Genomic DNA, 22755 nt, shown 5'->3' on the forward strand with positions numbered 1-22755 from the left:
AGTTAAGCCAAAGAAAAATTACGCCAAAATATGCCAGAAATGGTCATTGCAGATTATGTAATTTAGAGCCCAGGTCTACGCAGTAGTGATCCTGAGATGAGACCTCAGAACTAAAACCAAACTAAAGCCGCGTTTCCACCGTGGGAACTTTCCCCAGGAACTAGGGACTTTGGGGTGGTACTCGGTGTGTTTCGACCGCAGGAACCAGGGTCTAAATAAAGTTCCGGGTAAAGATTTCCCCCTTAAAACGGCCCTGCTCGCAAGGTAGTACTTTTTCAAAGTTCAGGAACTTTCGGGGGTGGGACTTGGGCACTGAACATGCTGATTGGTTGAGCTCACGCAGCATTTTATTTCAACCTAAAAGTTTGTTGCGGTGCGCACAATAACAGTTGTTTGCTATTTGAATCAACAATGCAGTTTAAAAAATATGACCGATGGACCGACGACTAAGTTCAGGCTTTATTAACTCCTTAAGCGGTGCGAGGACGTGCTCGGGTTGAAGCGCTATTTACCAGCATACCAGCTTATATCCGGAGGACGAAATCCAGTGGGAACTGGATCACAGGACTAATCTTCACGGTACTTTAGACCGCTTTGGAAACGCAGACAGCAGCAGGTCTGAGGGAAAAAGAGTTCCTGGGACAAATTGTCAGGGTAATTTCGGTGGAAATTTACAATGGAAAACTTTTTTTACAATGGTTACTTTTGTAGCGGACATAGGCCAGTAAGAGCTGTGCGTATAAACCTAACTCCCCTGATCTCAAGAGGCGCGCTAGCAACTGCCGCTAGAGGCTGCAGTCTTTAGTGTCGTTGTTAGCACGCATGCCTCCCACGTCGGAGACCCCGGTTCGAATCCCGCGAGGAACAGGTTGAGTAGGACGGGCTACATTTGGTGCCGTGACCCGGATGGGAGTGAGGTTTAGGGGGGTGAGTGTAACGGACATAGGGTTGTGCATGTAAACCTCACTCCCCTGATCTCATGAGGCACGCTAGCGGCTGCTGCTAAAGGCTGCGCTTGTTAGCGCCAGCCTCCCATGCCGGAGACCCCGGCTCATATCATGAACTCAACCATCTCATGAAAATGCTGGACCAAGTCAAAAATTGTACATAAAATAATTTAATTTGATCGTTTTGCAAGAGAAGACCCATATTCGTTAGCTGGGATCATGTGGTGAACTTTGAAGCTGGCTAAATATGGATTTTAGACCTTCAAAAATGGTCTACGTTGGGCACTATTCACTTGCAGTAGATGGAGAAAAATCCTGGGATATTTTTCTCCAAAATCGTAATTTCTCTTCGCCTGGGGAAAGGGGTGGAAATTTTCTTTTTTTTTGTGAACTATTCCTTTAAAAATAAACTGTAGACTTCGCCTAGATCTGAATGAATGCAGTTTGGAGCATGGGAGAGCGCATGGGAAAACCTCAAGTTTACCATGAGCCTGTAAAGGAGGTCATAGTCACCTGCTTGACGAGCATCACCCTGTTTGCTTGCACGGTTCGAGGGACAACGTCCCGCCAGCCTTCTCCATCCGCCCCTCCCCCATGTTTCTGTGCCGTCCGTTTGGTGTATTAATATGATTTTCCTTGTTGTTTGTTGTTGTTGTTTTCTCTTCGTGTTTTTTTAGAGACCCGGCGCGCCAACCGAAGCAGACAACCGACCGAGTCAGTGTGTGTAATGAACCATGGTGTACCAACCACTATGTGTGTCAACCATAAAGCCACATCCCCCACCTGATACCGTATTTAGCGTTTGTGTGTGTGAGAGCGAGCGCGCGTGTGCCGTATGTTTGTTGTAGATTAGCACTTCTCTTTGAGTTGTGACTGAGAATTAATTCAGCGTAGATGTAGCACAGTGACCAAGAGAAGCTGTAGTTGTTTCGTTTGTGGTTTATTGTGCTGTGCGAAGCGCCTGTTGTTTTTCCGTTCGTGAGTGTCAGTGCTGTACACGATGCTTGTATGTGCTGGTGTTGTGCAAATCTTTCTTTTATCTCGTTGAAGTGTTTGTTTTTGGTTGTTTAAATGTTGTAAAACTGTCGCCAATCACATTTCAGTGGGAAAAAAGAAGAAAAAAAAACATGCTCTGTGATCATGTGTGAGTAGGGAGAAAAAAATAGCAATTGTTTTCTTGTATTTTGTACTACTGTAGTTACCATGTAGAAATGCCTTTTGCACTGTTTGCACCGTTCACTTTTACATTCCTTTCTGTAGAACAAACGACAGTTTGATATATTTTGTAGCTCACATGTTTAGCTGGTAACTTTCGAAAAGCACCGTGTCCTAAACAGGCGTGACAAACATGCTGGGAAGCTCCGCCCACAATGGAATCTCATTGGTCCAAAATTGAACTCATCTTAAATATTTATATTTGATGATTGGCATGTTGCGTAGCATTTTCACTTTGAGCGTAAAAAGACGACGCTGAAAATTTGACGTCGCGCCTGGTTAGAATGCGGTGTTGGATTTAAAGGTAAAATACCAAGGCTTGTCAGCGCATCTTTGGGACCAAACTCACAATTTTTGAAGGAATGACACCACCATCATTGAGTTTGAAGAGAAAAATGTTTAATAAATGCTTCGTTTGCATTTGAAAATTCAATGTGAATACACAAGCTATTTTGGAAGCCACGTTATTATAGCGGTTTTCATAAAAACCTTCACAAGAGACAATCCTGCACTGTACAACAACACGACTCCTTGTAGAGAACAAGAACATACAGGGTTTATTGATGGAATATATATATATATACACGAAAGGTGTGTTAAGTTTGTTTATTTTTCATTGTTGTGAAAATGTGAAGTAAACCCAATTCTTTGGGACCAAACTAGCGCACTGCCAAATAAAACTCCAGAAGTGTACAGTCTGAGACTGAATAGTTTGGACACGGTGAACATCGAACTTCCTGACAAATGGTGGCATCTCAAACGTTTGTGCAGTTTTGTGAGACGTTCCTTGTGTTTTTCAACACATTGCAGTGCATAGTATGGATAGTTATTTAAAACCAGGTGGTGTTTTCATTGATGGTTTGAGTTGACATTGTTAAGGCAATTTTGTGTCTTTTTCTGAAGAGAGAAAAAAAAAAATCTATGATAATAAAAAGCACTAAAACAAAGATTTTGTGTTTTGTGGGTTTTTCAAGCTTTGTTTCAAGCAAGTGCAGACACAAGACACGCCCTCCCCTCTCTCTCTCCCAATCTTTAGTAGATTATCACTCCATCACTGGGTATCCTGGGAGATTGTTTTCAGACAGGTCATTTCTTAGCGGTAAATCTCCAGATTTTCGATGGTTTTCTCTTTGTCCCTGAGGTGAAAGGTCAGAGGAAATGTTCCTTGACAGTCGATCACAGCAAAGGAAGCGTGAATGGCAATTTCTGAAAATGAGTGTCAGATTGAATTTGTCTCTCCTCATTGAATTTCAGTCTTTCTGAATGGTTGCGAAGGCACAAGGACAGTATGTCCACGTCGATATACATCAGTGAATGCACATAGATTGACTCTTTAGGTATTCAATTGGAGAAAACAAAACCGATGAAGGCCTCTCGTTTAAGCTATGAATATCTGCATGAAGCTGCAAATAGGCCTAGTGTTTATTTTGGGTAATTTCTTGAGGTCATAAGCATAATGTGTGCATCCGCAGGTTGTATTTGCATCTCTGAGACTTTGATCTAAAATCTGTCCTTTAAAGGCTTAAACGGGTCTTTCTGAATAATTCATTAAAACCGTAACGTAAGCAAACAGAGAGAGAGCCACACGCTTAAACCTGTTCAGCTTGCAGAATCCTTGTTGCTCTTCAAACTGCATAGTGTCATTGAATGCCCTGCACCACAGCCAATCAGAAGAGCCGTAGTGTCTCTGAGACCGGGGACTGGCCGTGGTTGCGTGATGTCACAAAGAGAACCGTCTCCACACATTCCGTGCTCATTCCAGCCCCAGGAGAAGATCCGACCCCCTAAAGAGAGACAGTGACAATATATTCCATGACAATGTTGCAACTTGAAATTACAACAATAGACAGGCAGGCAGACAGATACATTTACATTTATCCATTTTGCAGACGCTTTTATCCAAAGATCTATCCAAAGCTAGACAGAGAGATTAGATAGATAGATAGATAGATAGATAGATAGATAGATAGATAGATAGATAGATAGATAGATAGATAGATAGATAGATAGATAGATAGATAGATAGATAGATAGATAGATAGATAGATAGATAGATAGATAGATAGATAGATAGGCAGACAGACAGACAGGCAGACAGGAAGGTAGACAGACAGATAAGCAGACAGACAGACAGACAGACAGACAAACAGGCAGGCAGACAGACAGACAGACAGACAGATAGACAGACAAACAGGCAGACAGATAGACAGGGAGGCAGGCAGACAGCCAGACAGACAGCCAGACAGACAGACAGACAGACAGACAGACAGACAGCCAGACAGACAGATAGATAGATAGATAGATAGATAGATAGATAGATAGATAGATAGATAGATAGATAGATAGATAGATAGATAGATAGATAGATAGATAGATAGATAGATAGATAGATAGATAGATAGATAGATAGATAGATAGATAGATAGATAGATAGATAGATAGATAGATAGATAGATAGATAGACAGACAGGCAGGCAGACAGATAGACAGACAAACAAACAGGCAGACAGACAGACAGACAGACAGACAGACAGACAGGCAGACAGACAGACAGACAGATAGACAGATAGACAAACAGGCAGACAGACAGATATATAGATAGACAGACAGGCAGATAGACAAACAGGCAGATAGACAGACAGACAGACAGACAGATAGACAGACAGGCAGGCAGACAGACAGATAGACAAACAGGCAGATAGACAGGCAGATAGACAGGCAGGCAGACACACAGATAGACAAACAGGCAGATAGACAGACAGACAGACAGATAGACAGACAGACAGACAGACAGACAGACAGGCAGGCAGACAGACAGATAGACAAACAGGCAGATAGACAGATAGACAGGCAGATAGACAGGCAGGCAGACACACAGATAGACAAACAGGCAGATAGACAGACAGACAGGCAGATAGACAGACAGGCAGACAGATAGACAGGCAGACAGCCAGACAGACAAGATAGACAGGCAGATTCAAATTAGTCACTGGTTCGATTCACAGCTAACATTTTTGCTAAAAGAGTCTACAAAATCCATTTGAAAAAAATCTATTAAAAAAAAAGTCACTGGGACGTTAAAAAATATTCTGAATGAAAAAGGCCCCATGAAGCAGGTTTCTCTACACATCACACTGAATCATTCAGCCCTCCTGTAGTCTAACAGAGACGTTGTAGACTTGAACACCTCTAGCACGTCCAGCTGGTGGGTGTGGTCAAGCCTGCATCGCCATGGAAGCATGTGCCACGGCGACATGGTTACATAACAGGTTTCGTCGCCACGGCAACCAGGAGCTAGCATGCTTTCTCAAGGGTAACTCATTTTGTCGCCTCCCCCCCCCACCCCCACCCGTTTCTCCCACACTCCCCTATTCACTGTAACACTTTTAACAGATACGTCTTTATAAATTCCTTGTATTCTTGTCTGTAAGTGGGCTACAATTATGCGGAACTACGAACAAAATATAAAATAATTTATGTTCACCCAAAAAAGACAAGTAAGACCCTTGTGCATGACAATAACAATGTGAACATAAAAAAATGGTTTCGTCCAATACATTGTCTTTGAGCGTGGATGATGTGTAATTCGCAACACAAGAGCTATACTGTGTTCAGTCAGTGATGCACATCAAAACTGTTCCCATAGTAACACACTTACAGACCATAGAAACATATAGAACAGCATACTGATCTAGACAAGAGAAATAATGAAATAAAAGAAGACGTGGCTGTCTGATTCACATGGTCACTGGTGTAAATATGCACTGTGTCAGCGTCCCTATACCTATTTAATGTCATTTAAAGACGGAAATGCCACAACGTCCTCTGAGAAGAGCCGTGCGTGTTTAGAGAATGCAAAATGATTCCCAAAGCATGTTGAGATGTTATTCATTTGCTCTCTTGTGCCATGAGACGTCATGGTTTTGAACCCGCCATCTCAAGGGTGCATCGCACAAAGGAACAAAAGATAAACCTCAAGTTCCCCAAGAAACGAATACTTCTTTAGCAATCATCAATGCTTCTTTTCAAGGTAAGCTTCTTCAAGTTACCTTGAATTTAGAGAGAAAAAACTGCACCATATTGTTGTGAGTCAGTTGATTTGGACAGTCACTGGGTGAAATAGAAATGTCTGGATTGTATTTCACACCAAATGTAAAAGAAGGGTATTCTGATTACAGTAGCACACAAAATATCATTCTCACTACTATAAGGTCAGATTTATTAAACAGGGCAAATTAGCGTGAGAGCACAATCCGTGAGAGCACAAAAGTTCTGCGTGTGATTTACTAATGCCGCTAACAATCCATCAAGAGGACGCAACTAACCGTCTGGTTTAAGACATGCTTTTTTTGGGGTGGTAAATAATGGCGCAAACACCAGTAAATTAATGAGCGTAAATCTTAGTAAATCACCTTGCCCGATTCATTGAAAAACTCTCCTCCCATAAATGTTGAGTCTGAAAGGGAAACTCCTAAATTGCATATGCAATAAGATCAGCCTCAAAAATAACCCTGTCCGCGCCCTTTCAGCGCTAATTTCAGTGTCTTTAGTAAATCCTGACAGTAGTTTAACTCAACTCGCCATAAGAGTTTTCCTAGCCCTCCACCTTCCCCAGCACCACTTGCATTGATCTGCTCCTACTGGTTCTCCCTACTGGTAACGCGGTTACTCCAACTAGCCACTTTGGCAGGTTGAATTTTATATATAATATATATAAATTTTTCAATTGTAGTTAATCATTTGTAATAATAATAATAATAATAATTTGTTACATGTATATACCGCTTTTCTAGGCACTCAAAGTGCTTTACACATAGAAGGGGGGAATCTCCTCAACCACCACCAATGTGCAGCATCCACATGGATTATGCGACGGCAGCCATATTGCGCCAGAACGCTCACCACACACCAGCTGATTGGTGGAGAGGAGACAGAGTGATGAAGCCAATGGGGATGAATAGGAGGCCAGGATGGACAGGGGCCAATGGGCAAATTTGGACAGGATGCCGGGGTTACACCCCTACTCTTTATCGAAGGACATCCTAGGATTTTTAATGACCACAGAGAGTCAGGACCTCGGTTTAACGTCTCATCTGAAGGACGGTGCTTGTTCCAGTATAGTGTCTCCATCACTATACTGGGGCGTTAGGACCCACACAGACCACAGGGTGAGCACCCCCTGCTGGCCTCACTAACACCTCTCCCAGCAGCAACCTAGTTTTCCCAGTTGGTCTCCCATCCAGGTACTGACCAGGCTCAGCCCTGCTTAGCTTCAGTGGTAAACCAGTCTTGGGCTACAGGGTGATATGGCTGCTGGTTAAATTAATAGATAAATAGGTAAACCCTTAAAGACAGAGACAGCCGCCCGCGGCTAAAAATAACTATCGTTCTAAAATGTTTAATAACTTTTAAACCGCTAATCCAATCTGTATGCTGTAAAATGCACCGTAAAGAGGAGAATCTCAGCTTTTTAGAAGCATTTCTCGCGATTGATCATTCAAAGGCTCCGTAGTGAGTGTGGATGCGTCATCAAAATCTTCAGCATCGATTCGTCAAGGAAACATATGTGGGTTGTTCCCTTGAGGCAAACAAAAAACAATTGTTGATCATTAGCAACCCCCCCACCCCAACCCCTAACATTTTTGCTGACGTTTTTCTTAAAATTCTATTAATTTAATCCATTCTCAGACTAAATAAATGTAAAATTGGGACTTCAAATGAGCTAGATGGAAACGCCAGGTTCTCCTGTTTAAAATGATATATGACACTTGATGCTAACTGCTAGAATGGGTGAGAAAAACAAAGAAAAGTAGAGGCGCCCCAAAAATGTTCTAGGTCTTTAAGGGTTAAGGCATCTGGAAAAATATAGATTTTGAGATACATATCGATATACTGAAATGCTTCCAAATACTCATTTACTGCATAATAGATACACGATACCAGCTGCACTTTCCTGCTTTCTCATCTCCCTGACAGCGAGTGATACACAAACCCGCCTCCCCTCACTCGTTTCATTTGCTTCAGATGAATATTGTTGGTGTTACAGGGCTTGAATTTCGATGTGGGATTGCGCGTATTGCGCATAATTTTATTGATTTTCACAGATTTTGTGCTCACACCCAAAGTGCGCTTATAAAGCCGCCTCTCAGTGCTAAATTTAGTTATTTTTTGCTGCTTATTGCGCTTAAACACACACAAAATAATGTCAAAATGCCCGTCTTGGCGAGTATTCACGTAAACACAGTCAATAATGTTTTAAGTGAATGTAAACAGTTGAGAAAGAAAACGCATGTGTAACTTTATAATGGATCTGTGTGTCCGGTCTTAAAGTGACAGCAGAAAATTATGCCAGATAATATAAAAATATCTATATGGCAGTTTTTCCCCATGGTATCGATGTCAAAATTGTGGCCAGTGAAAATCCTGAGCGGCTAGTAACTTGCCAAAGTGGCTGGTGAGCAAAAAAGTTAATTTCAAGTTAATGTATGCACAAAATATCTAAATATAATATTATTTTCATTATGGTAATGATAATTTGGGGGTCATAATAATAATAATAATAATAATGCAAAAAATCTTAGTGATCCAAAAATAAGGCCTTGTTTCCTTTATGCAAAATATTAATTCATCTTTCCTTTTGATAAAATCCAACAGAATAATATTACAATAACGTGAGGCAAGGAGCAAGAAGGCAGTTTTAAAGTTTTAAACAAACTGCATGAACTGCAATTAGTCAATGGTCTTACTTTTTTTCTCTCTGTTGAGTTGTTGGGAAATTAACAAATGGAAAGCAAAGGAAATAGCTTCTATCACATTAATAACTTCATTTCTTATTCAGTGATTGCTCATTTCCCTCTGATGCCTTTACACAAAGGCACAGGGACTAATTCCCGGCATCCTTCTATGATAGCAGTAAAGATCACAGCACAGAGCGGCGGCTTAATTACTCCAGCAACAGATACTCATCTCTACTAATGCTAAAGACGCAGTGCTGAAAATGTCCTATTACTGAAATCCAGACACTGAAGTCTCAACAGTACAGAAGCCGGAGCTGGTTCCACAGTTAATTCTGGCCATCAGGCTTAGTGAAATCTCAAAATGCTGGCTTACTCTCTTTTAATCCTGTCTTTTTTTCTCACCCAGCTCAATGTCAGAGCAGTCACATCCCATAATAAGCTACTTTACACATATAGATACTGTAGAATTATTGCCATGGAAACTGTATATGTGATGAACCTCGGCGCACGAGAGAATCTGCAGGCTGTCAGGAAACCTATAGGCCATATATATGGCGAATTCAGGGTAAGTGGGACACTTTTTCCAAGTCATCTCAATGGCAAAAAGTGTCCCACAATTTTTTTTTTTGTGAACGATGACCTGAACATGTTCTTTGTGAGATTCCCCCGACAATGCTCACAGAAACCCCCTGATTTTGTGCATCTCGAGCACATCACAGCTTGACATTTGTTTTTCTGATGGGCGGCAATGATTGATTCTCAGTACTCCGCTCTCTGAGTGTGTGACGGAGGCCTTGGACGGGCCATCGGATACATGAAGACAACAGGTGTTGCCATGGAGACTACATACTGCAAACATTCCTAACATATTCACAGAGTAATCTGTGCAAAGACTCATGCATGCTTATGTTATAAAAACAAAATAAAATAAAATGCCCCGTGCCATAATAGCACTAAAAACACCCAATATCATTGTACTCACCCACAACAGCCAAGTTGTGTTCAGATCCGCATGCAATCTGCAAAAAAACAAAAGGTACATTTGTGAGAAAACACCCATTACATCCCAGTCCAAACACAATAATCACTGACAGATGACCAACAGACCTCGGTTTGACTCACGTCTCACACACACTGTAGAATCACTCTCTCTCTCTCTGTGCATGTAATGGGATGCCTGAATCGAACATTCCCTGCTGGGAAGCGGGTACGAGGACTCGGGGTGAGGAGGGGTGATTACACAAACACAAACACACAACCGGCCCCGATGCTGGAGTCATATGTCCGTTACCATGACGACCAGTGAGGATGTGAGTGGGTGACCGGGCGTTTCTGGTTGGTTTATTAATGTTAGGTGATCAGAGCTCGTTATTTAGAGGAAATGGGCTGCTGGTGGATAAAAACACATCGCTAATGCTGTCTGCCAGAGCTGGGAGGATGCTGTCCACACAAACACGCTCGGATTAGTGGAAATTATACCAGTGCATTATGGGAAATGGCAGCAGAGCTGCTGGGCCTGAAAGAATCTTGAAACCTCTCTTGTTTAATGGCCGATAAAATAGTCACTTAACAGCTGTTTACATAAGGGAACACATTAAGAATCATTTATAATTAATTTTGAATATAATATATATATTTTAATGTATTTATTAATTGAGAATAATTTGTTAAATGTATTAAAGTATTTTTATATTATATATTGTATCGTATTAGAATACATCCATTTATTTATTAATTTACAGAATATTATGTAAATTGAGCATTATATTAATTTCAGTATTGATTTAAATGGATATACATACAATTAGAAACAAATTTAGAATAAACAGATATATTTCTTTATAAATGTTGAATAATATATAGAATATTTCCATTTGTATTTGTTTATTTAAAATGATTTCTTAAATATTTTATGTATTTCTCTTTTTATGTATTATATATATTTTTAATATGTATTATATTTAAAATTGTCTCTATTTTTGCTTTTATTGCCATTTTTATTTCTTGTGCATCTGTTTTGTGTTTATTTTATATTATTTATGATTATTTAAAAATATATATGTAAAGCACTCATTGAATATAATATGAACTAATGTGTTATTAAAAAAGATATATATATTTTTTTTAATAATTGTTTAAATGGACATAAATATAGTAAGAAACAAAACAACTACACTGTAAAAAAAAATCAGGTCTCCAATTCAAAATGTTCTAGTGACTGATCACATCTAAATTTTTTTAGTTGGCCAAATTCAATTTCTGTGAATTGATGCAATTTAATTCACAGAAATTCAATTTGGCCAACTAAAAAATTTAGATGTGATCAGTCACTAGAACATTTTCAATTGGAGACCTGATTTTTTTTTTTACAGTGTATCTGTATTCATTTAGAATTATCTATGAAAATTTAACTATGCATTATTATATATATATAATACTTAGAATAAGTTACAGAACATTTCTTGAATTAAATTAAAGTAATATTGCTTCAAATGGATATATATATATATATATGCTACACACACACAGTTATAAACAAAATATCTGAATGAGTAGATGATATGCTTGTACAAACCATACAAAATATGTGATGGTGATGTAATGGTCATTTAAACACATAATGAATATCACAGGAATCAAATTGCAATGATGACTGCTATGGGAACAATTTAGTTTTGATGCACTAGGACATTCTGCTCGCATCCGCTGTGGACTTTGTGTCAACTAATATTGATAGTACAAAGCAAGGTCTTTTGCAGATACAAACAAAAGCAGGAGTCTCCTGTCAGACTCCACAACGATGATCTGTCCTGATCTGTCCGTTTCCCTCGCCATCACCAACAAAACAACCCCACATCCACCCAGCAGTCCCCAGCTGACCCCACACCACACAAAAACAACACACAGCCAGTCAAAACAGCTTTTGGACAGAGGACAGGGACTGTCCAATCCATTGAGGACTGCTGTCAGATCAGTAGCGAGGAATGCTACGACATGCAGACTAAACACAGTCTTGCATAGCTAGGCTTATGACTATCAGCATAAATCGGTATGATCTGGCAGAGACTACTACAGACTGTAAATCGACTATCAACACCCTCTTAGACACAATTCAACCATCTGACTGACATGTGAAACAACCAACCAAAAGCACAATTATTGCAATTCAAAGCATCTTAATACTATGAAATAATACAATATATTTTTTATAAATAATGAACAAAGAATATTAAGCAAAAACAATGATATACATATAAATACAAATAGTATAAATTAAATGAAGTAACATAATTTGTGCTTAGAATGACATGAAGATAAATAAATAATTTTTTTAATAATTTTTAATAACAATATTAGTGATAATTCATTCATAATTTACATTTCTGTCAAAACCATTCCTTCAAATGAACTTTCACCAATCTGCTTGAGAAACAAAAAACCTGCCATTATTATACCTCTCTCTCTCTCTCTCTCTCTCTCTCTCTCTCTCTCTCTCTCTCATATATATATACGCACACACACACACACACACACACCACTGTATTTAATTAATTAATTTAATTTAATTAATAATTAATTAATACCATATATAATACATTTATATTATTTATAATTAATACAACATTTAAAGTAAAATATAAAGTAAATGCAATTTGTTATTACATTTTGTTCAATTTTAAAATACATAAACACACACGCACATATATGCACAATTAATATTATGTAATATATAATTAACTATATATTTAATTTATTTAATACCATATATACATAATTTATATAATTATTTAATATTTATAATTAATATTATAAAATATAAAGTCAAATATGAAAATAAAATAAATACAAGTTCTATGTATTTAATTAATAATTACCTATTATATACTGTGTATATACACTGCAGTTCAAAAGTTTTTGAGCTGTAAGATTTTTGATGTTTTTAGAAGTCTCTTCTGCTCACCAAGGCTGCATTTATTTTATTAAAAATACAACAAAACTGTAATATTGTGAAATATTATTAAAACGTAAAATAACTGTTTTCTATTTGAATATATTTTAAAATGTAATTTATTCCTGTGATCAAAGCTGAATATCATCATTACTCCAGACTTCAGTGTCACATGACCCTTCAGAAATCATTCTAATATGATTTGCTGCTCATCAAAATCTTATAATAACATTATAAAATGAATAATAAAATATATTGTATATAATTGATATTTTCTAAATATCGGATATTGAACACTGAGATCCTAGTCAGTGCCTACAGCTGTTTATTTAGATACAGTTGTTCCCATGTGCCTTTGATAATGAAGTGCAGAACGAGGCGTCCCACAGCAGACATGTTCAGGCGCTGTGATGAAGCCTCAGGTACAGCACTGCACTGTGGGAGCTCCGACACAGACAGCGAGACTCCAGCGCTCTGGGCGTATGTGTGAAACAGACCGTCGGCTGCACTTTCATGTGTGAACAAACTCATTTTAAGAAATTACACTACCCATTACTGGGAGTTCAGCTCCGTATCCAGGAAGGAACACAGTCATTTTTAGAGCACAGTATTATGTTTCATCTACTGATAGGAAATCTTACAGTCTGGAGCTAGTGAAGATGCCAACTTCCCCATGATTGGCCAACATGCTTTTAGGGGGTGGGAACAATTGATTTGAAGTCTAAACAGCAGCTTCTCCTGACGATAGATTGAGGTCGAAATGAAGCTAAACGATCGATCTGTGCAAGAAACTGAAGATTATTACCTCGCGCTCCCGACTGCTGTGAACGCGCAGGACCATTTGCCAAGGCTGAGGTAATTGTAAATAGTGTTCAGTTTCTTGCACAGACCGATCATTTCACTTCATAAGACCTCAATGTATCATCACGAGCCACAGGTATTAATTTTGTTTTGCCTGTATATGATTTTTTAATTCTCAAAGTGACGGTAGCAGCTGACTTGTATTATATGAATCACCAAGGGCAACAGTTTCAACTAAAAAGCTTCAATACCGAAGAAAAAAAGACACCTACATGCATCTTGGATAAACGGAGGGTGAGTAAATTAACAGCAAATTTTCATTTTTGGGTGAACTATCCCTTTAAGTGCATCATCCAGGTATTGAAAGTGTACTTTGTTACACTACTCGCACTATTTAAACTACACAACATCATAGAATAGTGCATAAGTACATGAATTGGAACGCACCTTGAGACTACTAAGATTCAAAAAGGACATAAAAGTAACATAAAAGTCACACATTTGACTCATACAATACACTCACCTAAAGGATTATTAGGAACACCATACTAATACTGTGTTTGACCCCCTTTCGCCTTCAGAACTGCCTTAATTCTACGTGGCATTGATTCAACAAGGTGCTGAAAGCATTCTTTAAAAATGTTGGCATATATTGATAGGATAGCATCTTGCAGTTGATGGAGATTTGTGGGATGCACATCCAGGGCACGAAGCTCCCGTTCCACCACATCCCAAAGATGCTCTATTGGGTTGAGATCTGGTGACTGTGGGGGCCATTTTAGTACAGTGAACTCATTGTCATGTTCAAGAAACCATTTTGAAATGATTCGAGCTTTGTGACATGGTGCATTATCCTGCTGGAAGTAGCCATCAGAGGATGGGTACATGGTGGTCATAAAGGGATGGACATGGTCAGAAACAATGCTCAGGTAGGCCGTGGCATTTAAACGATGCCCAATTGGCACTAAGGGGCCTAAAGTGTGCCAAGAAAACATCCCCCACACCATTACACCACCACCACCAGCCTGCACAGTGGTAACAAGGCATGATGGATCCATGTTCTCATTCTGTTTACGCCAAATTCTGACTCTACCATCTGAATGTCTCAACAGAAATCGAGACTCATCAGACCAGGCAACATTTTTCCAGTCTTCAACTGTCCAACTTTGGTGAGCTCGTGCAAATTGTAGCCTCTTTTTCCTATTTGTAGTGGAGATGAGTAGTACCCGGTGGGGTCTTCTGCTGTTGTAGCCCATCCGCCTCAAGGTTGTGCGTGTTGTGGCTTCACAAATGCTTTGCTGCATACCTCGGTTGTAACGAGTGGTTATTTCAGTCAAAGTTGCTCTTCTATCAGCTTGAATCAGTCGGCCCATTCTCCTCTGACCTCTAGCATTTTTGCCCACAGGACTGCCGCATACTGGATGTTTTTCCCTTTTCACACCATTCTTTGTAAACCCTAGAAATGGTTGTGCGTGAAAATCCCAGTAACTGATCAGACCGGCCCGTCTGGCACCAACAACCATGCCACACTCAAAATTGCTTATATCACCTTTCTTTCCCATTCTGACATTCAGTTTGGAGTTCAGGAGATTGTCTTGACCAGGACCACACCCCTAAATGCATTGAAGCAACTGCCATGTGATTGGTTGATTAGATAATTGCATTAATGAGAAATTGAACAGGTGTTCCTAATAATCCTTTAGGTGAGTGTACACTCTAAAAAAAAAGGCTCGTAATCATAGGGGAACCTTTTTTAGTGCTATATAGCACCAATTTTGGTGCTTCAGTGGTTCTTCAGAGGTGCTATATAGCACCTTAGTCAAAGAACCGGTGAAGAACCTCTGAAGAACCGCTGAAGAACCTCTGAAGCACCAAAATTGGTGCTATATAGCACTAAAAAAGGTTCCCCTATGATTATGAGCCAAGAACCATTTTTGGTGCAATATAGAACCTTTTTTTTTTTAGAGTGTATATTCCACTATAATATAAGGCTAGCCTGGATGCCAGCTGAATTTAGCCCCGCCCACAACATTTGAGGCTGGGAAGTTCGGTCTGGACTTAATCTGTTGTGGAGCAACTATGCTGGAACCAGAGCTGTTCGGACCAATCAAATTGTCTTTGCTTTGGTAAATCATAATTATGACATGATTCATAATCATAATCATAATTATTGGATAAAAATCTAAATTATGACGTACTAAGTAAAGGGTGAGTAAATTAACAGCAAATTTCCCTTTAAGTGCATCATCCGGGTATTTAAAGTGTACTTTTACACTTTTACACGTACTAAGTAAAGATTCAAAAAGGAAAAAAAAGCAGCATTAAAGTATCATAAAACTTGCCCGTATTGCCCGATACAATACACCAATCAAGACATGGACCCGTCAAGACATGGACTCCACTAGAACCCTGAAAGTGTGTTGTGGTATCTGGAACCAAGATGTTTGTTTTGACTGCACAGGCCAGCCTTCGCTCCCCATGTAAAATCAGTGTCCCGGTGCTCTTTGGGTAGGGACAATCCGACTCACTAAAGGTATCAAGCCAAGGCACTTGGGTTTATGAAAAGTATAAAAATCCTTTATTTAATTGTGGCTTAAGCATTTAAAAGCAATTAGAAACTTGTTTTTAAACTAGACTCCCTGATGAAGGCTTGCCATTGGCTTGTGGGCTGACATTGGTGTGTGTGTGGGTTTCTACTTGTTTTTAAATGCTTAAGTCATAATGAAATAAAAGCTTTTTATACTTTTCATAAATCCGAGTGCCTTGGCTTGACACTTTTGATAGATACTGACCACTGCAGACCGGGAACACCCCATAAGAGCTGCAGTTTTGGAGATGCTCTGACCCAGTCGTCTAGCCATCACAATTTGGCCCTCGTCAAACTCGCTCAAATCCTTACTCTTGCCCATTTTTCCTGCTTCTAACACATCGACTTTGAGGACAAAATGTTCACTTGCTGCCTAATATATCCCACCCACTAACAAGTGCCGTGATGAAGAGATAATCAGTGTTATTCACTTCACCTGGTCATAATGTTATGCCAGATCAGTGTATATTCCACTAAAATTTAAGGTATCATTAATTAAAAATGTTAATATCAGTCCTAGCTCTCTTTAGACTGTTCATTCGAGTTCATTGGCTAAGCAGCGATGTCCAATTTGTCATTAAATCGCTCTTTTGAGTCAGATATTTTTAAGATCCGGTTAACGAAAGTGGTCTAACTGATTTATTCACAAATCGAACTGATTCATATCTCGGGTTCAACTCCTTGCATGAATGAGCAGCTTACAGGAATGTATCAGTAAATAATGACCTTATTTTAGTATTATATATATTTTATAGTTTAAATTTTAGTGAAGTTTAGAACGACACAAGGGCGAGTCAATGACATCAGAACTGTTCCTTTAAGCCTCAGGCAAGGTCTTTCCGTCAACCACAATTCAGCTCTTAAAACTTTATATTCCGTTAGTCACTGAAGGCTAAATGTGTCCCCAGACCCTTCTACACTTCCTCCCTCCCTCCTGAGGTGTTATAGAGGATATCGTCCTCGTTTCCTTCATCAACATACGCCGTGCGGACGGGTCGCCGGTGCCAGGACATTGTAGCATAAGCAACTTTTGAGGATTAAAAATGACATGAGGCCCATCGACCTGGCAGAGAGTAGCGAGAGTGCAAAACAAAGTCACGCAAGGAGATCTGACATAGAGAAATATGTTTAGCAGCCATGACAGTGTCTAGACCGTGTTCTGGACAACGTGTCCCTCTTGTGCACCAACTTGAACTTGACAAAAACAATGCAAAAAGACGTAAATGCCAAATGTCTCGTTTCACTCGCATCTGAAGGATGTTCTTTCATTTCAAGGTTCGGTGACTCACCAAACACGTAAAACCTGAGATTGAGTATAAAACACGGTGTCATTGAGTCTTCTCTTCCATAAGTATGCGCACAGATGCTGCATTCTCTAAGGTATAAGTGATGACCTTCAATTCAAATCAACACGGTGTCTCTGGGCAGGATGCGAGAAAGAATTGTGGGAGTGGACAGTGTTTTCACCCCCTACTGGAAGACATTACATACTGCATTCTCTTGCCTATGAGTTAAGAACATTTGTTTGGAAGCTCATTTCCACAGCATAAGAAAAAAAAAATCATGCTTTGGTAACTCATAATTATGACATGATTCATTACAATAATTATTATATTAAAAAGTAAAAATTATTACATACCAAGTCAAAATTATGACATCAATATTTGATCATAATTTAAATTTTTTAAGACTCAGGAATTTTTTAATATCATAATGAATCAAAATTGATTTATATCATTTACATTTTTTATCTCGCAGTTTCGATTTATAATATAACTTAGTATATCATAACTTAAACTCTCATAATTTTGACATTTTTAATCTCATAATTATTTATTTTTAATCTCGTAATATTATTTAGTATATCATAATTTTGATTAATCTCATTATTTAAATTTTTATCATAATTTTGACCATCATAATATTGACTTTCTCATAATTTAGATTTTTGTTATTTCATAACTTTAATTTATCTCATAATTATGATTTAGTTTGCCATCATTTTGACATTTCTAATCTCATAATTATTTATTTTTAATCTCGTAATATTATTTAGTATATCATAATTTTGATTAATCTCATTATTTAAATTTTTATAATAATTTTGACCATCATAATATTGACTTTCTCATAATTTAGATTTTTGTTTTCTCATAACTTTAATTTATCTCATTATTATGATTTAGTTTATCATCATTTTGACATTTTTTATCATAATTACATTTTTTTAATCTTGTAATATGACTTAGTATATCATAATATTGACTTTATCTCAAAATTTTGACATCTCATAATTTCAATTTTTAATTTCATAATTGTCTCAATTAAATTTTTTTTATCTCATTATGTGACGTAGCATATCATAAATTTGATCTCAAATATTACAATATCAAAATCTCAATATGACAGTGTATCATAATTTTGATCTCATAATTTCAACTTTTTAATCATAATTATGATTTATTAAGTCATCATTTTGACTTTTTAAATCATATAATTTCAATTTTTATTTAATAATTAGGACTTTTTATCTAATAATATCAATTTATGTCATCATTTTAATTATTCATCTTAAAATTATGAGTTACCAAAGCATGACTCTTTATGTGACTTTTTAAATGGGCTTCCATATTTATTTGATAAGTATTACTATTTATTGAATGTTGATATATTTGATCATACTGTATTTATTGCCATTTCACGATAAGTGATTTTACCTCAGTTAACAGGGTTTTAGTCAATTTACTTCGATATATCCATGGTAAAATCACTACTAAACAGTTTATGGCTACTTTTAGAGTATATGAATACTTTGACCACAGTATATGGCTGATATCATACCTGTGTTGCTCCAAATAAAGCTTTAACCTCGATGGGGCGGCTTGTGGTTTGGCCAGAAACATCAGGCTCTTTTTCCGTACCCTGATTGGTCCGTCCTAGCTGTCCGTAATTGGATCTGCCCCATGTGAAGACCCGGCCACTCTCTGCAAATAGATATTACATCGTAAACAGTATCACCAGAAAAAAGCAATAATAAAGATTTGTGTGAGATTGTGTGTAGTATGACTCACCTGTTTTTGCGACAAGGTGCGTCCAGCCGCTGTGAACATCGGTCACTCTCTCGCCCCGCAGCAGAGATCGATCCAAAGCCACAGGAAGGGGCAGGAAGAGACTCTCGCTGACCAGCTGACCATGTTTATTGCTGCCCCAGAGGAACACGTCACCTTTGACTGTAGACATGTGGGATTTAAACTGTACAATCTTTTGTCTCCATCCTGACCAATCAGAAGATCTGATTTGTTTGATAAATACTCACCTGTCAAACAAATGCAGTGGGTGGAGCCTGCAACTACCTTCTGTGGGGTCACATGATCTAACCCTGCAGATCAGAAAGTGCTATAAATAACTGCTAAATTAAATATATCATTTAACAGATATTAATGAGGTAAACTAATAAATAGGATTAAGATGCATTTCGTAAGATTTAATATATATTGTGTATTTTGTGTAGTGAGTTGATTTAGCTTTAAGAGCAACTGTGTGTGTGTGTGTGTGTGTGTGTGTGTGTGTGAATGTTACCCGGGACGAGGCAGGGCTCCTTAGAGGATAGATGCGCAGGAACAGGTTGGGGACTCAACATTCTCTTAGCGTGACTCGACAGGCCAGTTCCCCACTGATAAACACAACCTGATGCTTTAGACACACACACACACACACACACACACACACACACACACACACACACACACACACACACACACACACACACACACACACACACACACACACACACACACACACACACACACACACACACACACACACACACACACACACACACACACACACACACACACACACACACACACACACACACACACACACACACACACACACACACAATTAAATGTCAGTTATACTGTTAAAATATATTTAATATCTAATTTAAATTTTTTTTATAATTGTTTGTTTTATATATTTAAAATGCTATTAAAATATATGTCATATGTAATTAGAATTTTTCAATGTTTAATATTCAAAACAAATATACATATATACCAACCAAGACGAATAATTGATTATCATGATATTTAAATGAATTATAATTATAAAATTATATGAAATATACAATTATTTAATCCATTTGATATAAAACTTTCAATATTTAAATCAAATATACATATTAACATTATAATCATTACAAAAAATATCTTATTAAATATAAAGTATTAAACAAATGTATATTTCTTGTACATATTCATATGGAATACCTGTATATATAATTAAATAGTATTAAAATATTAAATTAAAATATTGCAATATATTTTAGAATTATTCAATATATACATTTATATTTTTTTTCTTCCAATATTTAAAACAAATAATAATATTAAATTATAATTCATATAAAATGTTTAATATATTTAAAATAATAATATTAAAAATATTTAATATGTAATTAGAATTTTAAATGTAAATGTAAAATAAAATGCAATCCATTTAAATGTAATATTCAAAACAAATATAGGCCTACATATTTGTTTTAAGTACTGAACAAATTAAAATGCTTAATTTTATATTTAATATTCTAATTATATATTAATTACACTTTAATATTATTGTTTGTTTTAAATGTTGAAAAAAAACTAATATAAAATACATTTTATTATACATTTAATATTACAATTGAATATTTAATTATATGTACAGGTATGTAAAATATAAAATATGTTAAATTATTTGCATGAATATGTATATATTTATATTTGCTTTAAATCTTGGTATATCATATATTTGCTCTAAAAAATAGGTAAAAATCTATTTATATTAAATAAATAATAAAATTATACTATTAAATTTAAAATTATTTCTTATATTTAATATAAAAATCTATATTGATTTTCAGAATTTAAAATAAATGTACATATATACTCATTTAAAGACATATTATAACATTTAAATTATAATAATTAGAAAAAGATCATGTTAATTATAAAATGTAACCTAAAACTAATTTATAGATTTTATATTTATTATATATAGTCACAAGTAATACCTGTACTTGCTAATGCGTGTCTGAGCCCAGCAGCCACACTAGTTACAGGTTCATTCAGTGTCTGCAAGCAGAACATAAGCATAACTTTACTACAATCCTCACACACACACAAACTATTATGCAAGCAAGAGTCTCATTATGGTCTCCCACCTTCACGTGTAAAGGTTCTGCTGAGTGTGATATCCTTGGTGAGACACCAAGCTGTCCAAAAGCATTAGAGCCGCACACCAAGACCTGAGCGTCACCTGACAGACACAGATCAGATGTCAGTTATTCAGCACTGAATCTAGTCTAAGCGCACTTGATCTAATCAAACTCTAGACAGAACCACTCAAATAAAAAATATAATCGATGTCTGCAATATCCCCAAGCGCTTTTATTTTTCAATCGCTGGTCTCGTGACACTGAGACCAGAATATTTGATGCCACTCACCTGTCAGGATAATAGAGAAGTCCCAACCACAGGACACCTGCTGAACTCTTCTGCACCCAGACAAAGGGCAGGGTTGAAAGGTTATGACCTCTGAAGTGTGACTGAGCCCTAACTGACCTTTGTGGTTGTGTCCACACATCAGCAGGTCACCTGAGTCTGGGTGGAGAAATGTTGTTGTCATACTTCAACGTGTCCACTAGAGCGCGGCATTGATCCATAAATAAAGGTAAGCAAATACAGAAATAGTTTGAGGATTATTTGACTAATTCAAACGACGTGTCCTTTCAGATTGCTAGCATTAATATCCATTATTTTTAATAGTGTTATAGGCCAGCTAACCAGTGATGACAGCCGAGTGACCGCCTCCTCCGGTTATCCAGCGGACCTGCTCTGGCTGCAGTCCGGCGTCTGCACGCCGCGGCCCGGCTCGGTCTTCCGCGTGCCCCTGTCCCAGCTGCCCGTAGCTGTTGGCTCCCTGCGACACGAAATCACTCTTTATTGATCAGGAAGCGTTGTTTTTGTAGGCTGTAATTATTTGAGACTGCTTATGATAATTTATACTGTTACAAAATCTTAAAAACGTATTCTCGTGGATATGAGGAGTGTAGACTGGCACCATTACTGCACGTTTTGTGTAATGAGAAGTAGGCTAAATAAAGCTCACCCAGGTGTAAAGTACACATTCTGACAGCTGAGCTCCTTCCATCAGATTTAGACGCGAATTGATGACATCGCCTTAAAATCATGAAACGTCACAGGTTTCCTGAAATATTAGTGGGTAGAACGCAAATAATATGCATTCCAAAGTGGGCGGGGCTTAGCGGCTCGGGCGTTGCTTCTCATTATATTAAATACAAGACACACATTTTATTAAAATATTCTACTTAATATTAAATACAAGACACACATTTTATTAAAATATTCTAATTAATATTAAATACAAGACACACATTTTATTAAAATATTCTACTTAATATTAAATACAAGACACACATTTTATTAAAATATTCTAATTAATATTAAATACAAG

General features: G+C 37.4%; 2 protein-coding genes across 2 annotated transcripts in view; one reads left to right on the forward strand and one right to left on the reverse strand.

The window, feature by feature from the left end:
• Positions 1–3069, forward strand: part of kcnc1b (potassium voltage-gated channel, Shaw-related subfamily, member 1b) — a 31484-nt gene extending 28415 nt beyond the window's left edge. Inside the window, exon 4 of the mRNA XM_079810398.1 lies at positions 1625–3069. Within this exon, the coding sequence (XP_079666524.1) occupies positions 1625–1734 (110 nt within the window). The 3' untranslated portion in view covers positions 1735–3069. The remainder of the gene's footprint in view (positions 1–1624) is intronic.
• Positions 2542–22471, reverse strand: sergef (secretion regulating guanine nucleotide exchange factor). Its single transcript, XM_079810399.1, has 11 exons — positions 22390–22471; positions 22065–22200; positions 21726–21881; positions 21443–21537; positions 21293–21353; positions 19816–19929; positions 19553–19615; positions 19308–19466; positions 19078–19220; positions 9882–9918; positions 2542–3946 (listed from the first exon to the last, which is right to left on the reverse strand). Exons 1-11 carry the CDS (start codon positions 22429–22431, stop codon positions 3762–3764), a joined length of 1191 nt encoding a protein of 396 aa, XP_079666525.1. The 5' UTR covers positions 22432–22471; the 3' UTR covers positions 2542–3761.
• Between the last annotated feature and the right edge of the window lie 284 nt (positions 22472–22755).

This window comes from Gobio gobio, assembly GCF_949357685.1.
Source record: "Gobio gobio genome assembly, chromosome: 25".
Classification (NCBI taxonomy): Eukaryota; Metazoa; Chordata; class Actinopteri; order Cypriniformes; family Gobionidae; genus Gobio; species Gobio gobio.

Coding starts and splice junctions, on each gene's coding strand:
- sergef (XM_079810399.1), bottom strand. CDS start 22,431: ATGGAAGGAGCTCAGCTGTCAGAATGTGTACTTTACACCTGG. Junction 21,354..21,442: donor CAGAACCTTTACACGTGAAG/GTGGGAGACCAT, acceptor TTCTGCTTGCAG/ACACTGAATGAACCTGTAAC. Junction 19,930..21,292: donor ACACGCATTAGCAAGTACAG/GTATTACTTGTG, acceptor GTGTGTCTAAAG/CATCAGGTTGTGTTTATCAG.